Source organism: Podarcis vaucheri, assembly GCF_965113315.1.
Source record: "Podarcis vaucheri genome assembly, chromosome: 17".
Taxonomy (NCBI): Eukaryota; Metazoa; Chordata; class Lepidosauria; order Squamata; family Lacertidae; genus Podarcis; species Podarcis vaucheri.
In genome coordinates, this window is record NC_138755.1 from 32450458 (window position 1) to 32478355 (window position 27898).

The 27898-nt window shown below is 44.1% G+C and overlaps 1 protein-coding gene and 1 long non-coding RNA gene across 3 annotated transcripts in view; both read right to left on the minus strand.

Moving 5' to 3' along the window:
- TRABD2A (TraB domain containing 2A) overlaps positions 1–14459 on the minus strand; it is a 125750-nt gene extending 111291 nt beyond the window's left edge. The window contains exon 1 of the mRNA XM_082204962.1: positions 14436–14459. Within this exon, the coding sequence (XP_082061088.1) occupies positions 14436–14444 (9 nt within the window). The 5' untranslated portion in view covers positions 14445–14459. The remainder of the gene's footprint in view (positions 1–14435) is intronic.
- Positions 14460–23186: 8727 nt separating this feature from the next.
- The window catches only part of LOC309522154, a 70599-nt gene continuing 65887 nt past the window's right edge, over positions 23187–27898 (minus strand). For both annotated transcript variants that reach the window (XR_014214921.1, XR_014214922.1), the window contains exons 3-4: positions 27378–27487; positions 23187–23476 (exon numbers count right to left, since the gene is read on the minus strand). This is a non-coding gene — a long non-coding RNA (uncharacterized lncRNA). The remainder of the gene's footprint in view (positions 23477–27377; positions 27488–27898) is intronic.

Genomic DNA, 27898 nt, shown 5'->3' on the forward strand with positions numbered 1-27898 from the left:
TCATAGAGAACAGAGATCTTTAAGCATTTCTCGAAGCATAGTAACTAAAGTGAGAATGAAATCACCTTTCTTATCATGCCTGCTGCTTAAGCTTGGCCGAAGACATCTTTGGACCACTGGATTCCATAGAGAGAAGACTGAATATCGGTGAGATGACAAAAGATGTTTTGACATTCCGTCTCATAGCACTAGGAGCCATCGAATGAAGCTGAATGTTGGATGATTCAGTCCAGACGAAAGAACTTCTCCACGCAGTTCATATAGCTAAACTATGGCATTCACTCCCATAAGATTTCGTGATGACTTTCAAAGGGGATTAGACAAATTCACAATCGTTAAGGCTATCAGTGTCTACTAGTCACAATGACTATACAGTGGTAACTCGGGTTACAGATGCTTCAGGTTACAGACGCTTCAGCTTACAGTCTCCACTAACCCAGAAATAGTACCTCGGGTTAAGAACTTTACCTCAGGATGAGAACAGAAACTGTGTGGCGGCGGCACAGCGGCAGCGGAAGACCCCATTAGCTAAAGTGGTACCTCAGGTGAAGAACAGTTTCAGGTTAAGAACGGACCTCCAGAACGAATTAAGTTCTTAACCCTAGGTAACACTGTATTCTACCTCCACTGTTAGAGGTACAGTGGTGCCCCGCAAGACGAATGCCTTGCAAGACGGAAAACTCGCTAGACAAAAGAGTTTTCCGTTTTGGAGGTGCTTCGCAAAATGAATTTCCTATGGGCTTGCTTCGCAAGACGACAATGTCTTGCGAGTTCCTGCTGGGTTTTTTTTCTTTCCCCCCTTTTTCTAAGCCGCTAAGCCGCTTATCAGCTGATCTGATCAGCAGATAAGCCGCTAAAAGCCGCTAATAGCGCTAATCCGCTAATCCATCAATGGGCTTGCTTCGCAAGACGAAAAAACCGCTAGACGAAGAGAATCACAGAACGGATTCTTTTCATCTTGCGAGGCACCACTGTAGCATGTTTCTGTATACCAGCTGCTAGCAATCACAAGGAGGGAGACTGATGTTGCACTCAGTCCTTGCTTGTTGGCTTCTGACAGGCATCTGATGAGAACAGGGATGCTGGACTAAACGGGCATTTGGTCTCATCCTGCAGGCTCTTCCTGTGCATTTTTTTTTCATCACCCGAAAGGCTAGTTGTATCTTTGGTTAGAGAAACAACAACCAAGAACAAGAAGATACTAAATATTATAAGACGCTTTGCTAATTTAATTTTCAATCATGTTAAGTTTACAGCACGAATTTAACACAATCCTTTCAGTAAACGATAGTCCTAGTCATTAACCCAAAATATTTTGTTAATCTATTTTCTTCCTCAAAGCACATCCAAAGCAACGTATAGTTTTGTGTACAGCATCGCAAGAAAAACTGTCCTTGTCAGATGGAAATACTGTGGAGAGAGGCCGATAAGCCTCAGCCTGGATACACAACAAAATTTACATAGCCTGAGAAAGTTGTTTATTCATCACTGTTTTATCCTGTTCATCCCTCAAGGAACCCCAGGGTGATTTCTGTACATGATGAGATTACTCTGTAAACTATTTCAAATATGTAATTGCTTCAAGTTCTCTTCCTCCAAATGAATGACAAAGATTTTTTGCCCTGTTATTTAGCCTATAATAATTTGAATATTGCTATGTGTCCCATATATATATATATATATATATATATATATATATATATATATATATGCAGGTTTTGGTGTCTTCGGGTGTCTTCCCGTGTAAGAGTCGGGGTGTCTGTGCGACGTTTCGACGAGGTCTCACTCGTCATCTTCAGGCTGGTGCTTTCGGCTTCTTGTTACTGGAACAGAGCAGAGTCTGGTGTTTGAGTTCCTATAAATACTGTTGAGGGGTGTGGTGTATAGCCTCCAACGTTCTGGGTAGAGAGGAAGTTCCTAGATTAGTGTGCCTTTTCTTCTTTTGTTCCTTAATTACTTGAGGGATATCTTGGGTGATTTCATGAGTGATATTCTGAATATCACTGGGTGGGTCATTAATTACTTGAGGGATATCTTGGGTGATTTCATGAGTGATATTCTGAATATCACTGGGTGGGTCATTAAGTGTAGATTAGTTGCTAAAGCTCTCGTGTCTTGACCTCTTGAGCTTGTGAAGAGTTTTTCTGAGAAGATGGCTGTGCTGCATTTAGTTGTGCTCTGGCTTGGCTTCGTGTATAGGGGCGAGTTATGGTTTTGTGCCTTGTGCCAGCCAGATCTGTGTAGGGATTGCAGGGGGGTGCAGCATCCGGAGGTGCCACTATAGTTTGGTTGCTGGATGGAGTCTGTAATATGTCTGTGGAGAGGGTCTGGGTTTGGGTCTGGTGTGGTTGATTGGTGACGGCGTTCTGTGTGCCTCTGGTTCTGGTGTCGGTTTTTGTGGGGAGGGCTACTTTCCAGATGTCTGGCAGGCGGGACGTGTCGTCACGCTTGTTCATGTTGTGAGGGTGTTTCTCTATCTCGATGGCTTCCATGATTATTCTCTTGTGGTGATGTTCCATGTTAAAGAGCAATTTGGAATCTGCAAAATTAATTTCGTGTCCTGTTTCTTTCATGTGTTGGAAAAGAGAGGAAGTTTTTTCTTCTTTTTTGACGGCATTCTTGTGTTCTGCGATACGTGCATTTATTCGTCTGTTTGTTTGTCCAATGTACGTGGCTGGGCAGACTTTGCAGGGTATTTCATAGACCCCTTGGTTTTCCAGCTGGATTTTGTCTTTTGGGTTTCTGAGGATATTGGCTATTTTTTGGTTGGTGCAGAAGGCTGTTTTGATATTGTGTTTATGGAGGATTTTGCTGATTTTGTCTGTAGTGCCCTTGATATAAGGAAGGAGGGCCATGCCATTGTTTTCTTCTGTGTCTTGGTTTTTGGGGGGTGTTTCTTTTTGGATTAGCTTCGTAACCCTGTTTTTCTGGTATCCATTGGCGATTAACACATTTGAGAGATTCTGTAACTCAGTTGTCAAGTGGTCTTTGTCAGCCAGGCGTTTGGTTCTGAGACTCTCATCTCCAGAAGTTCTGAGACTCTCATCTCTCATCTCATAGACCAAGGGGTCTATGAAATACCCTGCAAAGTCTGCCCAGCCACGTACATTGGACAAACAAACAGACGAATAAATGCACGTATCGCAGAACACAAGAATGCCGTCAAAAAAGAAGAAAAAACTTCCTCTCTTTTCCAACACATGAAAGAAACAGGACACGAAATTAATTTTGCAGATTCCAAATTGCTCTTTAACATGGAACATCACCACAAGAGAATAATCATGGAAGCCATCGAGATAGAGAAACACCCTCACAACATGAACAAGCGTGACGACACGTCCCGCCTGCCAGACATCTGGAAAGTAGCCCTCCCCACAAAAACCGACACCAGAACCAGAGGCACACAGAACGCCGTCACCAATCAACCACACCAGACCCAAACCCAGACCCTCTCCACAGACATATTACAGACTCCATCCAGCAACCAAACTATAGTGGCACCTCCGGATGCTGCACCCCCCTGCAATCCCTACACAGATCTGGCTGGCACAAGGCACAAAACCATAACTCGCCCCTATACACGAAGCCAAGCCAGAGCACAACTAAATGCAGCACAGCCATCTTCTCAGAAAAACTCTTCACAAGCTCAAGAGGTCAAGACACGAGAGCTTTAGCAACTAATCTACACTTAATGACCCACCCAGTGATATTCAGAATATCACTCATGAAATCACCCAAGATATCCCTCAAGTAATTAAGGAACAAAAGAAGAAAAGGCACACTAATCTAGGAACTTCCTCTCTACCCAGAACGTTGGAGGCTATACACCACACCCCTCAACAGTATTTATAGGAACTCAAACACCAGACTCTGCTCTGTTCCAGTAACAAGAAGCCGAAAGCACCAGCCTGAAGATGACGAGTGAGACCTCGTCGAAACGTCGCACAGACACCCCGACTCTTACACGGGAAGACACCCGAAGACACCAAAACCTGCATTCCTATACCCGTGAAAATCTACGAAAGCAAATATATATATATATATATATATATATATATATATATATATATATATATATATATATATATATATATGCCCTGCCTCCCTAAAGACTCAGAAAAGACAACAAGCAATATCCTAATCTCTGCCTTGCCGTGTCATATGTGGACATGGCTTTAAGGACTGTGTCCTGCTTGCACATTTTTGATTCTGAGCTTACATGAAATGGCACATTCTGCAGAAAAATGGACGGAGCCAAGAACGGCAGTCTCCAACCCACAAAAGCCTAAATATTTTCCACAAGGACTTCTACTTATTGACACAAGGATATGACAATCCAGAGCACACTCAACTGAAACAAGCCTGGAGGGTTCTAAAGGAGGGGCTGGATCTTGGGGAGAGAGAGAGAGAGAGAGAGAGAGAGAGCTGAGATGAAAGTTTAGCTTGCAGCTAGAATCCAGTGAAAAGACCTAATGCTGGAAAGAAGCCCTCTGACCGATCGAGAGGGTGTTGTTGTTTAGTCGTTTAGTCGTGTCCGACTCTTTGTGACCCCATGGACCAGAGCACGCCAGGCACTCCTGTCTTCCACTGCCTCCTGCAGTTTGGTCAAACTCATGCTGGTAGATTCGAGAACACTGTCCAACCATCTCGTCCTCTGGCGTCCCCTTCTTCTTTCCCAACATCAGGGTCTTTTCCAGGGAGTCTTCTCTTCTCATGAGGTGGCCAAAGTACTGGAGCCTCAGTTTCAGGATCGGTCCTTCCAGTGAGCACACACTCAGAGCTGATTTCCTTAAGAGTGGATAGGTTTGATCTTCTTGCAGTCCATGGGACTCTCAAGAGTCTCTTCCAGCACCATAATTCAAAAGATTGAGAGGTAGGATATCTCAAAACAAAAGTGGCAGGGAGTAGGGTTACTCAAGCCGGGGTAAGCTCAGATTGCAAGCAATAGCCAGGAGCAGCAATGATCAAGGCCAATTGAGCGGAGTTCATAGCACAGAAACCTGTTCCTGCTGCTTAAAAAAAAAGGGGGGGGGGAGAGCAGGGTTCAAAATGTTTTGCCAATTATCTTAGTGATGTCTGCACACTGCCAGCCTCTTTCCAGTCTGCCCAACCACCTGACGAGGCTGTAGGAAATGGAGAAGAGGCTCTCTTAGAAATCCATGAAGCCACCGGGCATTCTGTTCGTTAACATTACAGATCACTATCAAAGGCTTCCTTCCCCTGAAAAGGTACTTGAAGGAGCCGGACAGCATCCAGCCAATTTAAAGAGAGTATCAGCACAGACTGGTTTGTGGCATCTGTGAAAAACACTTTTTAAAAAGAACTAATTTCAGTTTGTAATAACTCCAGTCCTTATTTACCATGCAGTTTCCTGTTTTCTAGTGTTCAGGGTAAATCGCTGTCTCTATTTTTGAGGGTGCATTTTTAGATATCAACAGCACGCATCTCGTATACCTCAGATTTCTTCAGACTTCTGGGTCTCCAGAGAAATATCTGCATGGTCTCTTGCTACATTAGGCTCTTTTGAGAGTAAGGTTGGAATAGCAATTAAATAAATAGGCTAGGTTAAATGAATGCTGCACACAGGGGCTAAAGAATCGCTGTCAGCAACGTGCAATGACAATGGGGTGAGCACACTTGGTCAGTGATAGTCCATGTGATAGTCCATGGGTGTTATAAGCACACCAGTGTCCCTACTGTAACCTCTGGCATGTTGGAGCATAAGTGATAATAAGAAAGAATAGAATGGCTACTGTCTTGGCAGAGGGGCAGGTTTGACCGATATTCATGGGATGCTGATAAAAATTATCCTTCTGACCTTAGCTACTCAGCGGCTGCCACATCTGCTTTGTAGGATATTTGTGTGTTCTCCCTCTTACCCATTCTTAGGGTTCTGTTGCGATGGAAATATTTAATCTGATCCTTATGGCAAACTTGCCGCGTATGCTCAAGATAGGGCTTGATGCACAGAGCTAAAGTGATATGTGTAACCACTGTCGTTTCTCCAGTAGATGGCACAATTTGTTTTGACTTAGAGAGCTTTACTACAAAAAGAATAGCACATGGGGGTGGAGAATCACATTTCAGTGCCAGGAGATAGAATCATAGAATCATAGAGTTTGTTTCCTTACTAATGTCCTTGTGCATAGCCAAGAGTTTAAAGCTACAAGTTCCACATCTGCACCAAAGGAAGATGCAGGTGTTCGCCATTAAACCTCTTCTCCTCCCAGAAAATACTTTCCAGGCCAGCAAAACTGGATGGAAAATTATTCATTATGCCCGTTGGCATTAAGATATTGTCTTTGTTGGCATAACTGTTCATTATATGTGAAGGGAAGTTGAAATGTAGAACATCCTATAGATCGTTCTCAAGAGAGGAGGGGATGCTAATCTTTTTCAAGCTCAGGACTATAATGGTGGTCAGCTACCTCCCTGAGGGCTGCATGCCCGGAGTGGGTACAGGCAAGTTGTGTGTGTGTGTCTATGTGCACACAGGCTAAAAGCACACTCCCCACAAATACAGAACTCACCAGACATACAACAACACAACCAATCCATATCAAGGATATGATGTATGCCCACTGGGTGCATGATGTGGAGAGGCTGCCATGACATGACGTTCTGAACGGGCCTGAACAAAGTGGAACTGCCATGGGCATCAACGTTTTTCAAAGCTAAAGTCCTGGGGTTCTCCAACACCACACCAGAAACTGCCTCCGTCATCTTTGTGTTGGGATTTCATTCCCCCGTTGCTGGATGTTTGGTTATTTTTATCACATGTTTGTGTTGACATTCCATGCTGTTGGAGTCATGAGAACGGAAGTTCAGTTACACCGTTCCGTTATGCTGTACTATTGCTTTTAGGCCGCTCTCTCTCAGAGAAGAAGGAGAGAGGAGCCATGTTCCTTTGTTCTGTAACACTTGTATATAATAAAGTAGCTTAGATTCCACACCTCAAATGTCTAGCTTCTGCTTGGACTCTACTTTCATATTGTGTGCATATATATTCAGATATATGCCGCAGAAGCACATCAGGACAGAAGAGTGATGAATCATCCCGAGGGTCGCTTGTGGGGGAGAACGTAGCTGCCTGGCATTTTCCAAGTTGGTTCAGAAGCCCAGCGTGGCTTATACGTTCCAACACTTATTCTGGGAGATTGTTTGGAAATTGTTTTGGATGGCACGCCGACAAGAGTCCCATCCTGTTTCTTCAACCCAAGCACCAAGTACAAAGCCTCACATCCAGCTCCCAGGTGGATTGGTTTCCTGGTGAGAATGATGGAGCATCCATGAATTACTGCCATACAATCTCTCCACACGCACCCATCATTATTCCAGTCTGGTGTTATCATTTTCCCCGTGTATCTCTAGCCACTGTGTTATATGAGCTCTCTAGCCTTGGCTCTGTAGTAGATCACATGCTTTGCATGCTGTAATGGGTATGAGTTACTCGTGTGTAAACTGGTGCCTTTTCTTGGTTAATTTGCCTTGTTAAAACTTTCTGACTGCACAGCCCCTTTTCATGGTGGCTGCCTCAGTCACTGGCAGAATCCGTTAGTGGGCCTTTTTTGAACCTCTTCCAACATAAAAGTTGTTTGACACCCAGTCTCCTCCTCCTCTCACTGCGCGGGAGTCTTCTGCGCAGGGAAGGCGTGGGTAGCGGAGGACCTGGGCTCTCCTCACTGATGTCCAGTGAAGAGTCCTGGAGCCCTCTCTCCACTTCCCCCGTCTGCCTCCCTTTATCCCCGGTGTTGCGCTGATTGGCTTCCCCCTCTACTGAGCTGTTTCTCCCCCTGCTGCTGGGTCCTTCGCCAGCATCATCTGGGAGCCTCCCCTTCGCCTCTCGCTCCGATGTCAGTTCCCTGACACATGCCAAAGGTCCAAAATTCCTGGCCAAGTACGACTAGAAAAGACCTAAGTCTGAAATCTTGGAAGAGTCACCGCCAGGCAGTGTGGATAATATTGAGATGGAAGGAACAGCGGGCTGTATGAGTATAATGCAGATTCTTGCATTCACCAAAATGCTATATATGCTTTTCTCCCTGTACTCCATTTAACTTACTGGTGCAGTTCCCAGCTTAAGAACCAACTGCTGTTCTCATAGCCACCTCCTGATTCGTCAGCCACCATTGTTTCCTAATGCAGTGGTACCTCGGGTTAAGTACTTGATTCGTTCTGGAGGTCCGTACTTAACCTGAAACTGTTCTTAACCTGAAGCACCACTTTAGCTAATGGAGCCTCCTGCTGCTGCCGTGCCGCCGGAGCACGATTTCTGTTCTCATCCTGAAGCAAAGTTCTTAACCTGAAGCAATATTTCTGGGTTAGCGGAGTCTGTAACCTGAAGTGTATGTAACCCGAGGTACCACTGTATGTTCTTGGCAGCACTGATCCTGTTTACATGTCTACAGGGCATGGAGAATATTCAACACCTGGCTTTACAGGCACCAACAGTCTTGCTGCCTTAGAAAATGGGGGCCACAAGCTTCCCAGCCAATACTCAATAAGGACAAAACAGCTGATAAGCTTAGCCAATACAGTGGTACCTTGGAAGTCGAACGGAATCCATTCTAGAAGTCCGTTTGACTTCCAAAACATTGGGAAACCAAGGTGTGGAAGCTCCTGCAGCCAATTGGAAGCCGTGTAAGCCGAATTGGACGTTTGGGTTCCAAAGAATGTTCACAAACCGGAACACTCACTTCCAGGTTTGTGGCATTTGGGAGCCAAAACGTTTGACTTGCAAGGCGTTTGGGATCCAAGTTACAACTGTATATTTATTAGCCCCATCCAAAAAGAAGTCCCATCTATTCAAATGCTGAAAGTTGGAAGCATCCCTCTATGTGTATGAATGAGCCACATAGTCTTAAAGTTATCTATTTTTGGCTTCTGAGTGTGTCTGGCAATATGTGTTGAGCTATTACGCTATATGCCACTTCTATTTTGGAACATGAACTATTCCATTCATCCTGGATAAACCCCTAATCCCTTCCTTTACCTGCAGTGCTGTCATGCACAATTTTTTTTATCCTTGCCTTTCCCCCATCAGTTTGCTTAGACTGCTAATAAAAATATTGAATTAAATATATTGCAACGTTTATCCGTGAGGAACACCATTATTTATTTAGTTTCAACTTGAAAGTTCACCTTTAAGTTCACCACCAGCTCCTTGCTAATCTCAAAATACTTGTATTTATGCTTGCCTTTTCCATTTAAGATGTGATTTCCCAGTGGCACAAGCTAGATCAAATTTGTGTGATGAAATTCTAAGAGGATATGCCCTGTGTTACCCTGGCCTATGGGGCAAAAATAAAACACCCCACCATGCTTTTTTAAAAAAATAAAATAAAAAGGATATCAGATTGGTCTGGTGAGTAAAACAAGCCTGTATTCCAACACAAGGATAATATCTCAGCAGAAAGCTGAGAGCATGTGGGTGCAAGGGATTAATGCATATTGTTGGGCAGAGATAAGACTGATGGAAGCTACCAAAGGAAGCAGTCCTCCACACACTTACTTGAAATCAATGGGATGTAAACTTCATTAACATTGAGCTGTAAATAATCCTGATGCCCAATGTTAGTGGCAGCTCATCATGGACAGAGCCGTTAAAATTGCTATTAGAGGGATCATCTGTGTTATCCTATTCCCTGTGTCAGGATAAGGTCAACCCTAATAGCTGCTATACCAGCAAAGCAGCACGTGCAATGCTTAGCCAGTTCCCAACATTTCATTGCACTCTAGCATGACCAAGAAGCAACAGGCAGGATTGCACCTACTAGGTCCATTGCTCCTACAGCGGTTCCTTTCAAATTGTTCCAGATCCTCATAGCCAGAAACCTCATTTTGACTTCCCACCTAAATTTGTTTCAGATTTAGAGCTGTTGGTGCTTGTACATGCAGGCGGTCTTTTTAAAGCTAACCATCTTTCCCTTTTCACTGTGTTGCCCTGCTCTGATCTCTGAACCTCTTTTCAAGAAAACGAAAGCAGCTAAGTGTTGTATTGTGGAAAATATCTCTTGTGGCAGTCAGCTGGGAAGGATGTTCCATGTCTGCACTGTGCAGTGAATTTTGCTCTCAGGGGCAAAGTAGTCATTTCAGTTTAGATTCATTTTCTGGTTGTTGTTAGCAGTTATAGCAATACAACCCCCCACCCCACCCTATAAAGGTAAAGGGACCCCTGACCGTTAGGTCCAGTCGTGGCCGACTCTGGGGTTGCGGCGCTCATCTCGCTTTATTGGCCACGGGAGCCGGTGTACAGCTTCCGGGTCATGTGGCCAGCATGACTAAGCCGCTTCTGGCGAACCAGAGCAGCGCACGGAAATGCCGTTTACCTTCCCACCGGAGCGGTACCTATTTATCTACTTGTACATTGATGTGCTTTTGAACTGCTAGGTTGGCAGGAGCAGGGACCAAGCAACGGGAGCTCACCCTGTTGCGGGGATTCGAACCACCGACCTTCTGATCGGTCGGTCCTAGGCTCTGTGGTTTAACCCACAGCGCCACCCATGTCCCCACCCCACCCTATACAGTTTCTTAAAATCAATATACCTTGTCCACAGGCTTACAATCCCATCTAACTAAATTTAACACTGCATTTTAAAATTGTTGTAACATGTCCTAGGAATGGGTCTCCAAGAAATCTAAAATCATCAACACTACCACCACTGAACCCACATGTCAAAATGAGAAACAGAAAAAAACAACCTGGAAGAGACACAGGCACAACATACAAAGCCAGAACGTAGCTGGGAAAAGTCCAGAAAGATGAGCACACTTTGAATCAATCTTAAAGAAAGGTAATAATGACTGTAACCAAAATACAATATTCCAGATGTGGTTTCACCAGAACCTTGAAGAAGCATCCCAAAATACTTCCATGCTCCTGCTAGAGACACATTCCCTTTATGCATCCAAAGAGTTTCCTGGCAGTGTCACCCTGGGAAATTGTAGACCCCAAGGCAATATGCGTAAAAGTGTATGGCTCATGCTTGGTGAAATTCAGAAGCCAGGGACATTGCTCAAAGACTGAAACCCTCTTCGTACATTGGAGTAAGCTCCTTTGCATTCAGCAGGATTTCCCCCCAAGTAAACCTTCAGCTGACTGGAGTGGAAGAAAAGGAGTTAGAGGAGATGAGCCCCTTGACATACTGGAGAGCCAGTTAAGAGCAGTAGACTCATAATCTGGTGAACCAGGTTCGATTCCCCGCTCCTCCACATGCAGCTGCTGGGTGACCTTGGGCCAGTCACACTTCTTTGAAGTCTCTCAGCCCCACTCACCTCACAGAGTGTTTGTTGTGGGGGAGGAAGGGAAAAGGAGAATGTTAGCCACTTTGAGACTCCTGAAGGGGAGTGATAAAGCGGGATATCAAATCCAAACTCCTTCTCCTCCTCCTCCTCCTCCTCCTCCTCCTCCTCCTCCTCCTCCTCCTCCTCCTCCTCTTCTTCTTCTTCTTCTTCTTCTTCTTCTTCTTCTTCACATCTGCCTGATGATCCACCTGCTAACATCAGGCCTACTTCTTTTAGTGGGACAGAATTAAGCCTGTTCAACAGGTGGTCCACCAAGCCTCCTATCCATAAATGGGAGCCCACCAGGAGTTTTACAAAACTTGCCTAGAGCAGGGAGGCTGCCCCGAATAAAATGGGGACAGGGAGGCCACAATAAGGGCTTCTGAGTCTGAAGTTACACAGGTCTGATTTAATCAGTTACTAGTTGGAGCAGGACACCCTTTACATGTTACTAGAGTAATGCACTTCCATTCCACAGCTGTGTTGCAACATTTAAAGGCTTGGCACTGTATCGCCAAGGCTAACCACACAGCTCCTTCCTGCCCTCTCATCACCTCCAATGGGGTTAACGGCATTGGAAGGGTCAGTACAGTGGTGCCTCGCAAGATGAAAATAATCCGTTCCGCGAGTCTCTTCGTCTAGCGGTTTTTTCGTCTTGCGAAGCAACCCTATTAGCGGCTTAGCGGATTAGCACTATTAGCGGTTTAGCGGATTAGAGACTATTAAAGGCTTAGCGGCTTAGCGGCTAAAAGGCTAATAGCGGCTTAGCGGCTTAGAAAAAGGGGGGGAAGCAAAAAAAATGGAACACTCGCAAGACGTTTTCGTCTTGCGAAGCAAGCCCATAGGGAAATTCGTCTTGCGAAGCAGCTCAAAAATGGAAAACCCTTTCGTCTAGCGGGTTTTCTGTCTTGCAAGGCATTCATCTTGCGGGGCACCACTGTATAGCTATAGCTGGGCCTGCCCAACTAGATGCCTGTGGGAAATCTGCAAGCAGGACCTCAGTGCAACATCTCTCTCCCTGTTTGTGATCCCCAGCAACTTGTATAAATATTAGAGCTCTCATGCTTTAAAGGCCACGGTGGCTGCTAAGTGCAAGAATGATGCTGGGGTTGCCTTCCATAAATATACTGCCTCCTGACCTGAGCTTTGCCGTAGCATCGACTACCAGTATAAATAAGTAACACCGTAGCTCTGTCGCAGCTGTCAGCACAAAATAAAGCAGGATGAAAGGTCTTTAGCCATCCTTTTCAGAAGCGCTTGTAAATATCACATTTGCTCAGATCCCGTTCACTCCCATAGTCCAGGGGTGCTGTCAAAATAATGTAAACTTATAGCAAAGTGCCGCCTTCTTTCTCCGGAGAGGCTTCGGAATAACCAAGCCATCTGCCCAGTGCCATCTGCTGTTGCTTTAGAAGTAAATTGGTCAGGTCAGTCGGAAAAGGGTTTTACGCAAATGGTTGCTTTGCAGGATACTTGCGTCCCTGGCAACGTCTTCAGATCTCTTTAAGGATCTGTTTTTCTTGGGGTTTCTGCTGTTTTAATTGCGTCTTTGGCTGTGTCTGCGACACTGCGTCTCTCCAGTACTTAAACTTTACAAGTCTCTCGTTAGAAGGCTTTCCTTATTAGAGATGTACAGGCTCAGGATTTTCTCTACAAATCATTTTTTTAAAAAAGAACGAGGACACTGGCATTTCACAATTGCAGCCTCAAAATCTGTTGGGCTCATGGCAGAGCTTGAACCTACAGCGAGCCTTGAACTCGTGACCTGAAGGATGGCAAGTGAGGATGCAGCTGACACTTCACTTTTGAGCTCCCGTCAAAGGAAAGGTGTGTCGGGATATCAGTCGCATTACCTGACAGAGCCACCTTGCACTGATGGCAAGGCAAGGCAAGGCAAGGCAAGGCAAGGCAAGGCAAGGCAAGGCAAGGCAAGGCAAGGCAAGGCAAGGCAAGGCAAGGCAGAGTCAGATGATACTCTTTAAGCAAGGAAAAGACCTGTTCTTGACTTCTAGCTACAGATTCTCTTGTCCTCAGCTGGAGAAGGCAATTCCTTGCAAAGGGGAGAACCTTGAAATGGAATGGCTAAGTGGCAGGTTTGCCAGAAAGAGTCAAATCTGTGTGCAAAAGTCAAATCATGCAAATAATTATCTTTTTAAGGAAGCAGAAAACACCTTGTAATGAGAGAAAGGATGGAATGATCTCCAGGAAGAAGAGACAGTTGGAGTTTTCCAGTGAGTGCAGAATGTGTTGTAAATTGGGAGTGTGTCTGCAGCAAAGCATTTGTGACATGTGATGTTAATGTGGTAAATGCAAACTGGCAATAGTTGCCAACTTGCATTTTAACATGTACATGGGAGTCCTGCTGAAATCTTAGGAATTAAAATTTCGTATCAAGGTAATTAAGACCACACACTAAAAGAAGGAGGAGAAGAAATGGATCCTATGCCCTTAATATACTATGCAAATTAAAGAAATCTGCTCATTTCCTGCACAATCTACTCATCTGCTCTGTTTCTGCTAATTACAAAGTAGGCCAAGGAAGGACTATGTGGATCTCTAAAATCCAATTTCTACAGCCTAGGTGCTGTTATGGAAAAAGACACAGATGGTGCTGTGGTCTAAACCACTGAGCCTTTTGGGCTTGCCAATCGGAAGGTTGGCGGTTCGAATCCCCATGATGGGGTGAGCTCCCGTTGCTCTGTCCTAGCTCCTGCCAACCTAGCAGTTCGAAAGCACGCAAGTGCAAGTAGATAAAAAGGTACTGCTGTGGCAGAAAGGTAAACGGTGTTTCCGTGCACCCTGGTTTCTGTCATGGTGTTCCATTGCACCAGAAGCAGTTTAGGCGTGCTGGCCACATGACCCGGAAAGCTGTCTGTGGACAAACGCCGGCTCCCTTGCCCTGAAAGCAAGATGAGCACTGCAACCCCATAGTCGCCTTTGACTGGACTTAACTGTCCACGGGTCCTTTACCTTTTTTACCTTTTTATGGAAAAAGAGCTGGTTTGTGTGTCCATCAAATGGATCTCCCTTGAAGCGGAAGTAAGGCCTCCAGTGAAGGTCTTAATAAACCAGGAAAGTTATTAGGAAGTCTAGTTACCCCGTAAGCTAATCTTGCCCTCCCCCCTTCCACCACCCTGCTGTCATTCACTTACCTCAATCATCACATACGTGTGTGTATATTTACAGCATCCCACCTGTTTTGGACAGGGCCCGTCCAGTGAAGTCACTAACTGGCAAGCTTAAACTACAGCACAAGGTCTGAATATGTTGCAGGAAGGGGCTGCTCCACAATTTTAATAGGATTTTGGGCCATACAGAGAGTCTGATTTGAAGGCTGAAAAGCAAGCCTTAATTAACTTATTGAAAAGGAGGGTAAGAAGTGGCTTGATTAAGGTTTGTAAAGTAGCACCTCCATGGGGAGAAAGTATTGGGCACTAAAGGGCTCTTTATTCTAGCAGTGAAAAGCATAATTGGAACAAATGTCTGGAATTTAAAGTGGAAAGGATTCAAATTAGAAAGAAGGCACATTCTTCTCTCTCTCTCTCTCTTAAAAATGAGAAGATGATTAACTATTGGAAGAGACTTGCCAAAGGAGAGAAAGAGGGTGGGTTTACCTTGAGTTTCTGCCTTTAGATTAGGAACAGATACCCTTTGACAGATATGCTTCAGTAACCAAAGTATCAAAAGTTTAGTTAATTAGAATTCAGGGAGCTTGTTGATCTCAGGAGGCCTTCCTGGCCTTAAACTTTCTTAATTATAGCAGCAGACTGGAATTGCTGCCCCAGTTGGACCAGTGTCAGCTTTCAATGTAAAGTGGGGGTGGGAGGGGGGGAGGCAGCCTAAATTAAATCGCCAACATGACCTTCAAGACATAACATGAGGTAGCATCATAATGTGTTATAATGTGAGAATCGATTGTCTTTGTGGGTTTTGTTGCTTAATAAATGTGTTCCTACTGTGAACATATAGGCGATGGTTTTCCTCTGTTTAAAAATGGTAACGGGAGAACAATTAGAAGATCGGGAATAGCTAAAATGCTCACTTTTCCTTATTATTTCTCACCAAGCAGTCAGTGCTGCTGGTTCTTCGACACCCCTATGCAAAGGTGGTTTTAGGGTTAGGGGACCACATTGGAACTCGGAGGGGGGGGGAGAGAGAGACAGGAATTGCTAGGAATTAGCTAAGGATATTATTTCAACACCAGACTTTCTAGTAGTTAGCTAGCTTCAGTAGGACAGCACTTACCCAGAGCTCCCCAGGGCTCAACACACTTCTGCTTTGCTTTAAGAACAGGTGTACTTGTATATCCCTTCTCTACTTCTAGGGCAGGCTTATAGCAAAATTGTCACGCCCACACTTCTGTCAGCCTCTTAAAATAGTTAGGGAACCTTTTACTCTTTAATCAAGGTGTGTATACTTCGTAGAATTTGCTACCTGTATAGATTGTAACTTTGTGGTCTGAAACAGCATTTATATATATATTGTCACTCCTATTTCATATAATAAAGCAAGCTATTTTTTTAGTCCTCTGTGAGAGCTTCTTGTGGGCATAAGATCTCTTAGTCAACGCATATACATAACAAGCACGTCATCACTCCGGCAAAATATCCTAAACTTCTCAGCAGTGTGTATATGAACATAAGGTTAAAAAGGTAAAGGACCCCTGGATGGTTAAGTCCAGTCAAAGGTGACTATGGGGTTGCAAGGCTCATCTTGCTTTCAGGCTGAAGGAGCCGGCATTTGTCCACAGACAGCTTTCCGGGTCATGTGGCCAGCATGACTAAACCACTTCTGGTGTAATAGAACAGCGTGATGGAAGCCAGAGTGCATGGAAACACTGTTTACCTTCCTACTGCAGTGGTACCTATTTATCTACTTGCACTGGTGTGCTTTTTAACTGCTAGGTTGGCAGGAGCTGGGACAGAGCAACAGGAGCTCACCCTGTCATGGGGATTCGAGCCACCAACCTTCTGATCAGCAAGCCCAAGAGGCTCAGTGGTTTAGACCACAGCGCCACCCGCGTTGAGTGCTGGCCATGCACACGTGAGTCCATGTACACATTCCTGCCCATGATCCATAAACCCCTCCTATCCCAAGACCACTTCCACCCCTCCTTTCAAAACCCCAGCATATATTTTATCATGGAAAAGACACGGAAATTCTCCAGGTACATTATTAATCCTGGATGGGCTTGCCTGACTGAACGCAAGTGGAAACTTCTTTCATAAATCATGCAAGGTCAACCCGAGTTGGTATTTTCACATCCCCTGTATTTTGAGCAATACAGATAACGTTGCAAAGAGTGCCATCATTATGGCATCTGCTCTCAGAGAGGTCAGAACTTGCAGTTTGAAAAACATTTAATATTTATGGACAAGCACAGTTCTGGAATAATTTATTATTCTCGTAGCTTGGGCAAGGTTGTGAATTTCACTGCAGCTAGAAGCTGATCCATTGGTAGGTGGGTTGGTGACACATCAGTAGGATAACTAGGAGTGGACTCTCATCCAGGGACCAGAGAGCACAGTTAACATGGAACTTCTGCCTTTGAAAGCTCAGCTGGCGGGACAGAGAAATGCGTGGCAGGCCTTGAGAGAGATTTTTAATTATTCAGTGGTGTGACTCACTGCTTTAGGACTCACATTCTTGCTAGGTTGAACTCAAATCCTGCAGGACTGTGGCTTACTGGGAAGAGGAATATGTACCTTAGAAGACCTTAAGAGGGCCAGAGTATGCAATTTGTTTGTCCAAAAAGGTCCAAGGTTCAACTTAGGATGTTAGGAAGTTGTGAAAGCTATCCTGAAATTTTGAAGGGTAGGATTTAGATCTATTGATAAATGTACTGAATAATGTTTTAGGATTAAGAGTTGGACAAAAGAAGATTAAAGAGCAAGAGGTAAAGTTGGATACAACATTAAGGACCCCGGCAAAATTAACAAGCATCTCCCTTGCTAGAGAAGTACAGGGGAATGCCACGTTGTACAAAAAGTTAAAGGTAGCAGTGCTGACCAATAAGAAAAAAAAACACAACCCAAAATCTGTGTTATTTTTATGGGGCCAACCAAAAAAGTGTCACAAAATAGTGCACACTCTCGGAGTTAAGCAGCAATATAGCATGGTATGTAGGTTGTTAAAGCCTTTTGCCTATCCCATTTAGTCTGCCTTAAAACACTTGCCCCTTCTCTCTACCCCTCTAGCAAGGAACAGACCACATACTCTTAAGCTTAAAAGCTTTACAGATCTGATTCATGTATTGTTCCATGCAGCAGCAGAGAGAACCCAGGGTGCAAAATATAGTTTCAAACATGTTATCTGAAACTGCAGCATGTTCAGACACGTCCGTCCTTGTTTCACTTCCTCCCTCACGAAGGAGAGGGTGTGATGCAGCTGAGTCTAGGAACAGAACTCTGTGGTCTTAACCCCTTCGTGCACTAACTAGCACATGCATAGTTATGTTTGACTACAACTTCCCACAGGAAGAACACACCCTGTTGGGCTTCTAAAAGCACACCATCTAAAATTAATCTCTGCTTTTCAACTACCAAGGAATCTGTGTGTTTCAACTAAGAATGAAGACGTGATAGCTGGAGGTTGTTTTTGTTTTTGTTTTTGTTTTGTTTTGTGTGTCTTTCCAGAAATGAGGTATCAACGCCTGGGTGCTTCTCCTTGGTGCAACTGAAACCTACAGAGTACCCAACAGAGCCTCACATGAACACCGGGAACACCCACACTTACTTAAGACTCTTACTAGATGACAACACACAGCTTCATTACCATCCATTTTTTTTCTTTCTTCCCTAGCCATTTCTTCCTTCCCACTCTTTGTTGTCTTTATAATGCAGCCTGATTAAGAGTCCTGGAGAGTTTGAAAGCATGCACACTATTTTGTGCCATTTTTCTTGGTTGAATAGAAGCATTGCCCTAATAGGGATACAACTAATGGCCAACAATGACCAGCTGATAGGTCAGGAACACCTTTGGAAGGTGAAAACCATTTTGATAAAAGACATTATCTTTCTCCTCTACCCCCAGCTAAGATGGATGTACCTTGGATATCTACAAAGGAAAGAAAGGGCAAACTGCAGGTTGAGATAGAGCTTATGAAAGGTATGGAAAGAGAGAGAGATGTTTGGGCTCTGAAAGCATCTTAACATGCTAATAAACTTCCTGGTGATCTGAAGAGGAAGCAGCCGTTGGCTTTGGCAGTTGAATGGCGTACTTAAATTTTGTATCTCCACAATTATGCTCAACCTCTATAGTTGTAAAGAACTGCAAGTATTACATAATGCCTCTGGTATTCCCAGGGAATCCAAACCTGTTTAAGCATTGCACTCCTGTAACATCTCCCTGGTTGCAGAAATGGAGAAAACACAGCAGCATAAACAAAATATCCCTAGCTTTGCCAGATAACTGAATGTCAAGTGGCAGGGCATGAAATTCTCTGCTTGAGACTTTGGAGAAGCAAGTAGATGCCACTCTAGAGCAGCTTAATAGCATTTATTATTTAGAATGCTGATAGTCTGCTCTCGGAGGCGCTTACAGGGAACAACCTAGCAGAGAAGAATCCTGTACAACTCCTACCATCGTGCAAGACAGTATCCGCTGTACTGACTGCAATGACATCCATCTGCTGTGCAGGCTGTAGGCAGAAACTGGTCCAGCATTTGCCATGGAAAACATCAGAAGCCAGAGGGATGAACACTGGTGGACATCCTATGTGAATCTGACCTTGGGATTAGAGCTGGACGATATATTGATATATCATCCAAAACCAGTTTGAAGTCCATATTGTGATATCAGTTTCATAGTTTCCCCCCATGCTTTTTGTTAGTTTTCTTACTTGATAAACAGACACATACAATAAAGTAACCAAAATAATAAAATGACAACAACAACAACAAAACAAGAAACATACATACAACCATAAATCCATAAATTCTTATACATGGACTTATGACACCATATTCTTTATTCCCATTTTTTTTAATTCTCTGACAGATGTCAGTCTTCCCCAAAGTGGGCCTGTTTTGTCTATTTGTTAAACTGCTTCTTTTATCATTTCATCATTTCTGCTGTTTTCCATATACTATACTTTTACTCCATGTTATGTTTTGCAAAAATTAAAGCAAATCCAAGTTTTGATTTGGGGGCACTGTTTTTTAAAAAAGTAATCTCTATAAATTTCCCATTCCTTTTGGAACTTTTCATTAGGCTGTCTCCTGATTTTCTCCATCATTTTTGCCAGTTCAAGATATTCAAATAATTTATCCTGCCATTCCTATTTTGTTGGTACTAATTCACTTTTCCAATTTCAGTTTCATAGTTTTTGACCTGGCACTATATCATGAATCATGGTGTGCGTTAGGGGTGGGTGATATATCATCCAAAACTGGTTTCATGTCCATATCATGATATTGGTTTCAGGATTTTTGACCTGGCAATTTATTGTGAATCATGATGTGTGTATGCGTGTGTGCATGTGTGTGTGCGCGCACACGCATGCACGCTATGCAAAATTCACATTCCCACAATGTGGGAACTTCACAATGTGGGAAAAACTGTAAAGACAGCCAATGCTACATAGCTCCATTGCTGTTTCAGACACTGTGATATATCAGTATATCACAATGTTTAGCTGGTGATATGCCACAAAGCTTAAAACCAGATATCGCCCAGCCCTACTTGGGATTTGCTCTAGGGTGCACATGCCATAGATTTAAGCCCTCTTACATCCCTGCCCATCTTCCAGCTGTCTCCCAGATCTGCTTTCCATAACCCTTCAAGAAGGAGTACATTAATCAGAGCTCCCTTCCCTTTGCTGCGCTTTCACCAAGCGGCATCATGCGCTGCTAATGACTTCTACCCCTCCCCTACTACACCTTTGAAGTCAGCCACGAATGTGGTGCTTTACCAGGGGGACTTACACAAGGAAACTTTAAATGCCTTTGTTTTATTTTCTCTCCCTCCCCCTCTCTTTCTCTCTGATGATTGTTCTGTCATGTTCGGATAAACAACTGCAAGGGGGAGAAGGGAGGGTGTGAATACTTAACGGAATAAAAGGCTGCATTTTTTATTGGCTCCAGATGTCACCTGTCAGAGTTCATCACCATCCCTGCTGGGACTCGACTGGGCTGTTAATTCCTTGCTGAATCACGGAAGGAGGCGGCACTTCTGCAAAAAGGAACCGGAGGGCAAAGCAGTTCTCCTAGACAGGTGTGTGAGAGAGTGAATGAGAACAAGGTTCAACTTCATAGGAATAATCCTCCTGGATCATACCAAAGCCCCAGCGACTCCAGCATCCTGTTCTCACAGTGGCTAACCACATGCCTATGGGAAGCCCAGAGGCAGGACATGAGTGGAACAGCAATCTTCTCGCAGCTGCATCTCCTGTCTATATATAGAGCAGGGATGATCCACCAGTAGGTGACCTGTCAGCCATTAATTAAATTCATTATTTGTTTTGTTTATTAAATCTCTTAGCTGTTTCTTCTTCTTCTTGCCCAAGGCAACTGAAAGCAGCTCACAACCAAACCAGAAACATGAATAATACCACGAGAAGTGAAGAATGGTCAGAAAAACCATAAAGACTCAGAAATGGTGAAAGATTATCGGGGGAGCAGAATAGCACACTGGAACTGGAATAAATGGTATTGTGTACAGAGCCTTGGTTCAATCAGACACACAAGCCATCAATTGATGTGAATTAATCCCACCCCAAACTATTGCATCTTCAGTAATTATGGGTGCTACAAGAGCTCTATCCAATGTCGGATTTACATATAAGCTAAACAAGCTATAGTTTAGGGGCCCACTCTCTAGCCCCCCCCAAATATACTTCTTCTTAATTGTATTTCACTATTAATATTGTTGTTGTTTAGTTGTTTAGTCGTGTCCGACATTTCATGACCCCATGGACCAGAGCACTATTAATATACTTTTTCTTAATTGTATTTCAGTTCAACAATTACTTTGATAAAATACAGTGGTACCTCGGGTTAAGAACTTAATTCATTCTGGAGGTCCGTTCTTAACCTGAAACTGTTCTTAATCTGAGGTACCACTTTAGCTAATGGGGCCTCCCGCTGCCGCAGTACAATGTCTGTTCTCATCCTGAAGCAAAGTTCTTAACCCGAGGTACTATTGCTGGATTAGTGGAGTCTGTAACCTGAAGCGTCTGTAACCTGAAGCGTCTGTAACCCGAGGTACCACTGTACATATTTTGTTATGTGCAAATGGATTTAGGTCCATAAATTAGGTCCATAAATTACCATACAGCATATATTCAACACGAAAAACAGCGACAATTTGTTGTTGAGAAAGGACAGCTGGACATATAAAGGGCCCCATTACCTTCAGTAGCTTAGGGCCTCATCAAACCTAAATCTGGCCCTGGCTCTATCTCTTGCAGATTCATCTGTGATAACTCATTTACACACGCAATTTATTTAAGCTACGGTCAGTGGATACTGAGCATATGCATATGTGAACCAACTGTTTGTCTCAGTTGACTTACTTCATAGAGCTGGTGTCAGGATTATCAAGTTAAAAACTGTCAAGGCTGTTTCTAAATGCACAAGACAATGAAAAGCCTTGAATCTGTCCCTGGCAGTCAAATGCCTGCATTCCCAGAAACATGGAGGCCTTTCGTAACGTTGCACATTTTTAAGCCCACGTGCACTGCTAGTTACGTGAAAGGGCTTTAAAACCCTGTGCCAATCACACCTATGAGATTCTGTGCCATAAAGAAGCTGTTTAATATATAGTCCCTGGCACAGCTGGGATTCTGCAAGAGGCGACCTTCCTAAGCTTAGAGCTCAGCCGCAGGAAAAAACAGCCGCCGCCAGCTGACAGCTATTACAAAAGTGAGCGATCTAATCTAACTGGCACCTTGTGGCAAACCTTTTCAATAGCCGCAGGTTGCAGCGTAGCATGCCTCGTAACATCATGTTCTACAGGTCTGCCATGTCAAACATGCCACCGCGTTCCTTTTGGGGGCACAGAATCAGCTGCTACACTTCTCACCTTTAATTATGCTTTTGCATAACCAGCCAGACAAAAAGGAATGTTACCATTCCCCCACAAAACTTAGTGGTCATGAAATATTCAACTTTTTGCCCCATTTTTTTCCAGACACGTTTACCCAGGAATAAATTTCCATTTATTCATTCTCGTAACTTACATATCATTGGTAAGAGCCCAAACAGGTTAAACAAACTCAATTGGGTTTTTTTAAAACACTGTGCAATCAAACAATAGAACCCCTTTAAAAAGCATGAAATCAAACAGCAGCAAGCTTTAAATTGTAAACCAATTTTTGATATTGTTCAAAACACTCAGAGGAAAGGGTTACAGATAGGTAGCCGTGTTGGTCTGCCATAGTCAAAATAAAAAAAATTCTTTCCAGTAGCACCTTAAAGACCAACTAAGTTAGTTCTTGGTATGAGCTTTCGTGTGCATGCACACTTCTTCAGATACACTGAAACAGAAGTTGCCGGACCCTTCTATATAGTGAGAAGGTGGGGAGGGGTATTACTCAGAAGGGTGGTGGGTATAATTCTTATCTCATTATACATGACTAAGCCATTTCTCACCTTCTCACCCCTTGCCTTTTCCTGTAAGACCTATTACAGTCGTTAAGAGTCGTCAACGGGCTCATCTCAGCTATCTGCCTATCTCCCATTCCCACCACCCTTCTGAGTAATACCCCTCCCCACCTTCTCACTATATAGAAGGATCTGGCAACTTCTGTTTCAGTGTATCTGAAGAAGTGTGCATGCACACGAAAGCTCATACCGAGAACTAACTTAGTTGGTCTTTAAGGTGCTACTGGAAAGAATTTTTTTATTCAGAGGAAAGGGGTTTGTCTTTCTTCCACAAACTCTCAAAAGAAGGGTGTCTGTTGTTGTTCTTGTTGTACCACCCCGCCCTTCTTGGCTGGGCTCCCCCAGCCACTCTAGGCAGCTTCCCACAGAATATAAAAACATAATAATATTTCAAACACCTTTCCAATACAGGGCTGCCTTCAGCACCACCAAGGAGAAGGCCCAGCTTACCAACCTGGATCTCAGAAGGAGGAGGCCTATGTTTCTCTTGCAGTTCTAAGAAACAAAAGAAGGATTTTATGGAAGGTGGTGTTCTTTGAAGGAGGCAGAGTCTATTTTCTGAAGATCAAAAGCAGTTTCTTCAGCTGGGCCTGGAAACAAAGAGGCAACGGATATATTGGAATATAATCATGAAAGAATAAAGTGGCCTCTCCAGCTAGGCTCTGACGTTTCTGAACCACCTTCAAGGGCAGCCCCATGCAGAGAACAATGCCAGTACCAAGGCACGCATTACCAAATGGAAGTACAGGCATACCTTTGTTCTTGAACGCCTTGTGACATGAAGGTTTTGGCTCCCGAACGCCGCAAACCCAGAAGTAAGTGTTCCAGTTTGTGAACTTTTTTTCGGAAGCCAAACATTCAATGGAGCTTCCTGCAGCCAATCGGAAGCCACGTCTTGGTTTCCAAACATTTTCAGAAGTTGAACGGAATTCCGGAATGGATTCCGTTCAAGAACTAAGATACGACTGTAGTTTATATAAAACTAGGTTATCCATCTGTTCAAGTGCACAGTTAACCACAGATAACGGGGATGCCAAAAATTCCTGTTGAGTAAATACTCCCTTGACTATAGATATAACTCTTTTGTATAGAAAACAAAGGTCCAATCTTAAGTTTAGTTCTTCCCCATTTCTGCATCAGTTTACAATTAAAAAAAATGTAACCACAAAAATTCACCAGCATTTTTGTGCTCTTAATATACGCATTTTAAGATGAACTTTTGCTTCATATACAGTAGTACCTCGGGCTACATACACTTCAGGTTACAGACTCCTCTAACCCAGAAATAGTACCTCGGGTTAAGAACTTTGCTTCAGGATGAGAACAGAAATCGCACGGCAGCGCGGCAGCAGCGGGAGGCTCCATTAGCTAAAGTGTTAAGAACAGTTTCAGGTTAAGAACAGTTTCAGGTTAAGAATGGACCTCCGGAATGAATTAAGTATGTAACGAGAGGTACCACTGTACTCACTTTTGCAAGGCATTTTCCCAAATATAATGCATTTTGTGTGGTCTCACCCCATAGATAGATAGAAAGAGATAGATGATAGATAGATAGATAGATAGATAGATAGATAGATGATAGATAGATAGATGATAGATAGATAGATAGATAGATAGATGATAGATAGATAGATGATAGATAGATAGATAGATAGATGATAGATAGATGATAGATGATAGATGATAGATAGATAGATAGATAGATAGATAGATAGATAGATAGATAGATAATGGACACTCTACCCCAATATACATATTTTTATACACATTATTTAGTCAGATATCTCTATTGCAAAATTCAGAGAAGAACGAATTTCAAAGGCTAACAAGAAGAAGAAGGAGTTTGGATTTGATATCCCGCCTTTCACTCCCTTTAAGGAGTCTCAAAGCGGCTAACATTATCCTTTCCCTTCCTCCCCCACAACAAACACTCTGTGAGGTGAGTGAGGCTGAGAGACTTCAGAGAAGTGTGACTAGCCCAAGGTCACCCAGCAGCTGTATGTGGAGGAGCGGAGACGCGAACCCGGTTCCCCAGATTAGGAGACTACCGCTCTTAACCACTACACCACACTGGCTATTTTGAAAGGTTGTTTTGGGAAGAGCAAATTAAACGGGTTCCCATTAAAATGAACCAAAACTTCTCCCCCATTCCTACGCCAGGTACCTGAGTACAGGACAGCAACCTTAGCGCCAGCGTTTGAGGAGTTAATGGCGAGAGAGCGCTCTTTCATCCTGTGTGAAATGGCAGTAGCCTTCATAAAAGGCTTGAAAAAGGATGGGAGTTTCTTGATGGTGCCCTAAGAACCTCTAAGAATGAACTATTGCCTCTCCTGCCTGAAGCACCTTCCAGTTTCCTTGTGTAAGCAGCGCCAGGAGACCCAAGCAGAGGCCAGGGTTTAGTTTAACTAAAAGCTAGCTGAGCAGGATGGATTCCCAACTACCGGTACTTGAAACCAGAAGGAACAGCAGTAATGGCGATGACAGCGAGTACCAGAAGGCAAACCGAACCTGCAGCTACAGTGGTAATAGTAAACACCCTTATTTATGGGAATGTCTGTTTCTTCAGCTCCTCACGTTGGCATAAAATCACCTGACCTTTATACCAGCTTACAGGTGCCAATGTGTTTAATCAGCAGGCTACCCAACCAGGGAACTTTGATAACACCTGACGGAGGAGACTTTGCAGTTGCTTACAAGAGCAAATTGGCTGAACAGATGCGATCTATGCATGAGTGACATTGAACAGGATGTACGAAACATATTCCTGGGGAAGCAGCAAGCCGTGGATTGATGTGTTAACACCAGTGATTTTTGCCTCGCTGATGGCTCAGGTGAAGGGGAGCGAGGTGCCACTTCCGTGGGTGGGTTTGGAATACTTAAACATGCACAAGTAAATTGTTGCAGCCCACAGCAGTCGCCTGGGAGGGCTTCTGTTCTGATTTGCCAATATGACTTGGCAGCCTGTAGAATTCCATCCCAGGAACAAAGATCCGGGCCTGTTCAAAGGCAAGCAGAATCCTCCGGTCTCCATGGAAACATGGAGCCATCGCTGCTAGGTGCACGATGTACATTAACACTGCCTCCTTGCCATCACAAAAGATGAGAGGCCTGGCTAGCACTCTTCTCCGGCACCCTGTGGTTTCTATAGATATGTGCAGCTGTCTCTGCTTAGTGTGGGACTTGTACAGTCACCGCCATTAAAAGGGATTAGGAGTTACATCAACTGTTACCTAGAACTTTGCAGTTTCCATGGCAACATGCATGGGCCAAGGCACCAAAGTATGGTCTTGCATATAGGTGTTTCTGTGTGTGTGTGTGTGTGTGTGTGTATAGATAGATAGATAGATAGATAGACAGACAGACAGACAGACAGACAGACAGACAGACAGACAGACTTGGTAAAAGACTGGATGAGAGCCAATTCATTGAAGCTTAATACAGAGAAGATGGAAGGATCAGGTGCATAGCTTGGGGGTACTTGTTGCTCCAGTACTTTTGCTTGAGGCTCACATGGCTTTGGCAGTGCAGAGTGCCTTCCATCAGCTTTTGCTGGTGGCCCCAGCTGCACCCCTATCTGGACATGGGTAGCCTAAATTTGTTGTCTATGCTCTGGTAACCTCCAGGTTAGATTACTGCAATACAGTGGTACCTCTGGTTGCGAACGGGATCCGTTCCGGAGGCCCGTTCGCAACGTGAAAAGCCCGCAACCTGAAGTGCTGTATTTGCGCAAGTGCGTGGCACGATTTGGCGCTTGTGCACATGCACAAAGCACAATTTAGCCCAACTGCGCATGCGTGAGCGGCTAAACCCGGAAGTAACCCTTTCCGGTACTTCCGGGTCGCCACGGGACACAACCTGAAAAAATGTAACATGAAGCAAACGTAACATGAGGTATGACTGTATGTTATATGTGGGGCTGCCTTTGGAGACGGTTTGGAAATGGCAGCCGGTGCAGAATTCAGCAGGGAGGTTGCTCACCATGGAACACTGTCTGAACACATAGCACCAATCCTGGCTCAACTGCACTGCTATCAACTAGTTCCTGGGCCCAATTCAAAGTGCTGATTTTGACCTATAAAGCCTTATTCGGCTCAGAATACCGGTACTTGAAGAACTGCCTCTCCCCACATGAACAGTCCTTGCATTCTTATTATGAAGCCTTTCTCCATGTGCCCCTCTGATACGGTGTGTGGCCTTCTTGGTGGTGGCTCCCTGTTTATGGAATGCCCTTCCACGAGCACATGCTTGGTGCCATCACTATCTGATTTTAGGCACTAGGCAAAAATCATCCTTATTTATCCAGGCCCTTGTACCTTAATTTTCTGTTTATCTTTTTCTGGGGTGGAGTTGGATCTGTTCTTCTCATATTTTTTGTGTGTTTTAAGTTGTTTTATCCTTGTTTTTAATGTTTTGTAAGTTTTTTTCTATCTTTCCCCCCAAAAGGCATCTAATAAATATAATAAGTAAACATAAATAAACTATACTACTCACTTTTCCGTTCAGACTGAGGCAAGCAAGCAAATATGCCATCCCAGTAGGCCTGTGGATTCTTAACACCCAACTTTCTCTTCTCCCCCCCCCCATGAGAAGATTGGAGGCATCTAAAGAAGGAAGGGAGGCTGTTCAGTGAGCTGTTTGCTGGGCTGAGGCCTAAAATGCTGATGTATGGAAGCTGCGAAAGCTTTGAGGTTAAATATTCTTCTCTCTCCATATTTAATATTATTCATAAATAAAACTTATTGAACAACAATATCACGCTGACCTCGCACAGCCTCCAGAAGAAAAGAGACTAAGTCACTTTTCAAATACCGTATTTTTCGCCCTATAGGGCACACTGGCCCATAGGACACACCTCTTTTTTTGGGGGGGGAAATGAATAAAAAATTATTTCCCCCCCCCAGCCGCAGGGCTGGGGCGGGGGAAGCCCGAGCTTCCCCCGACCCCGCCCCTAGAACAGGCTGCTATCCACAAGCCTTGCAAGCCCGCGGGAACTCCTGCTGGGCGCGCAAGGT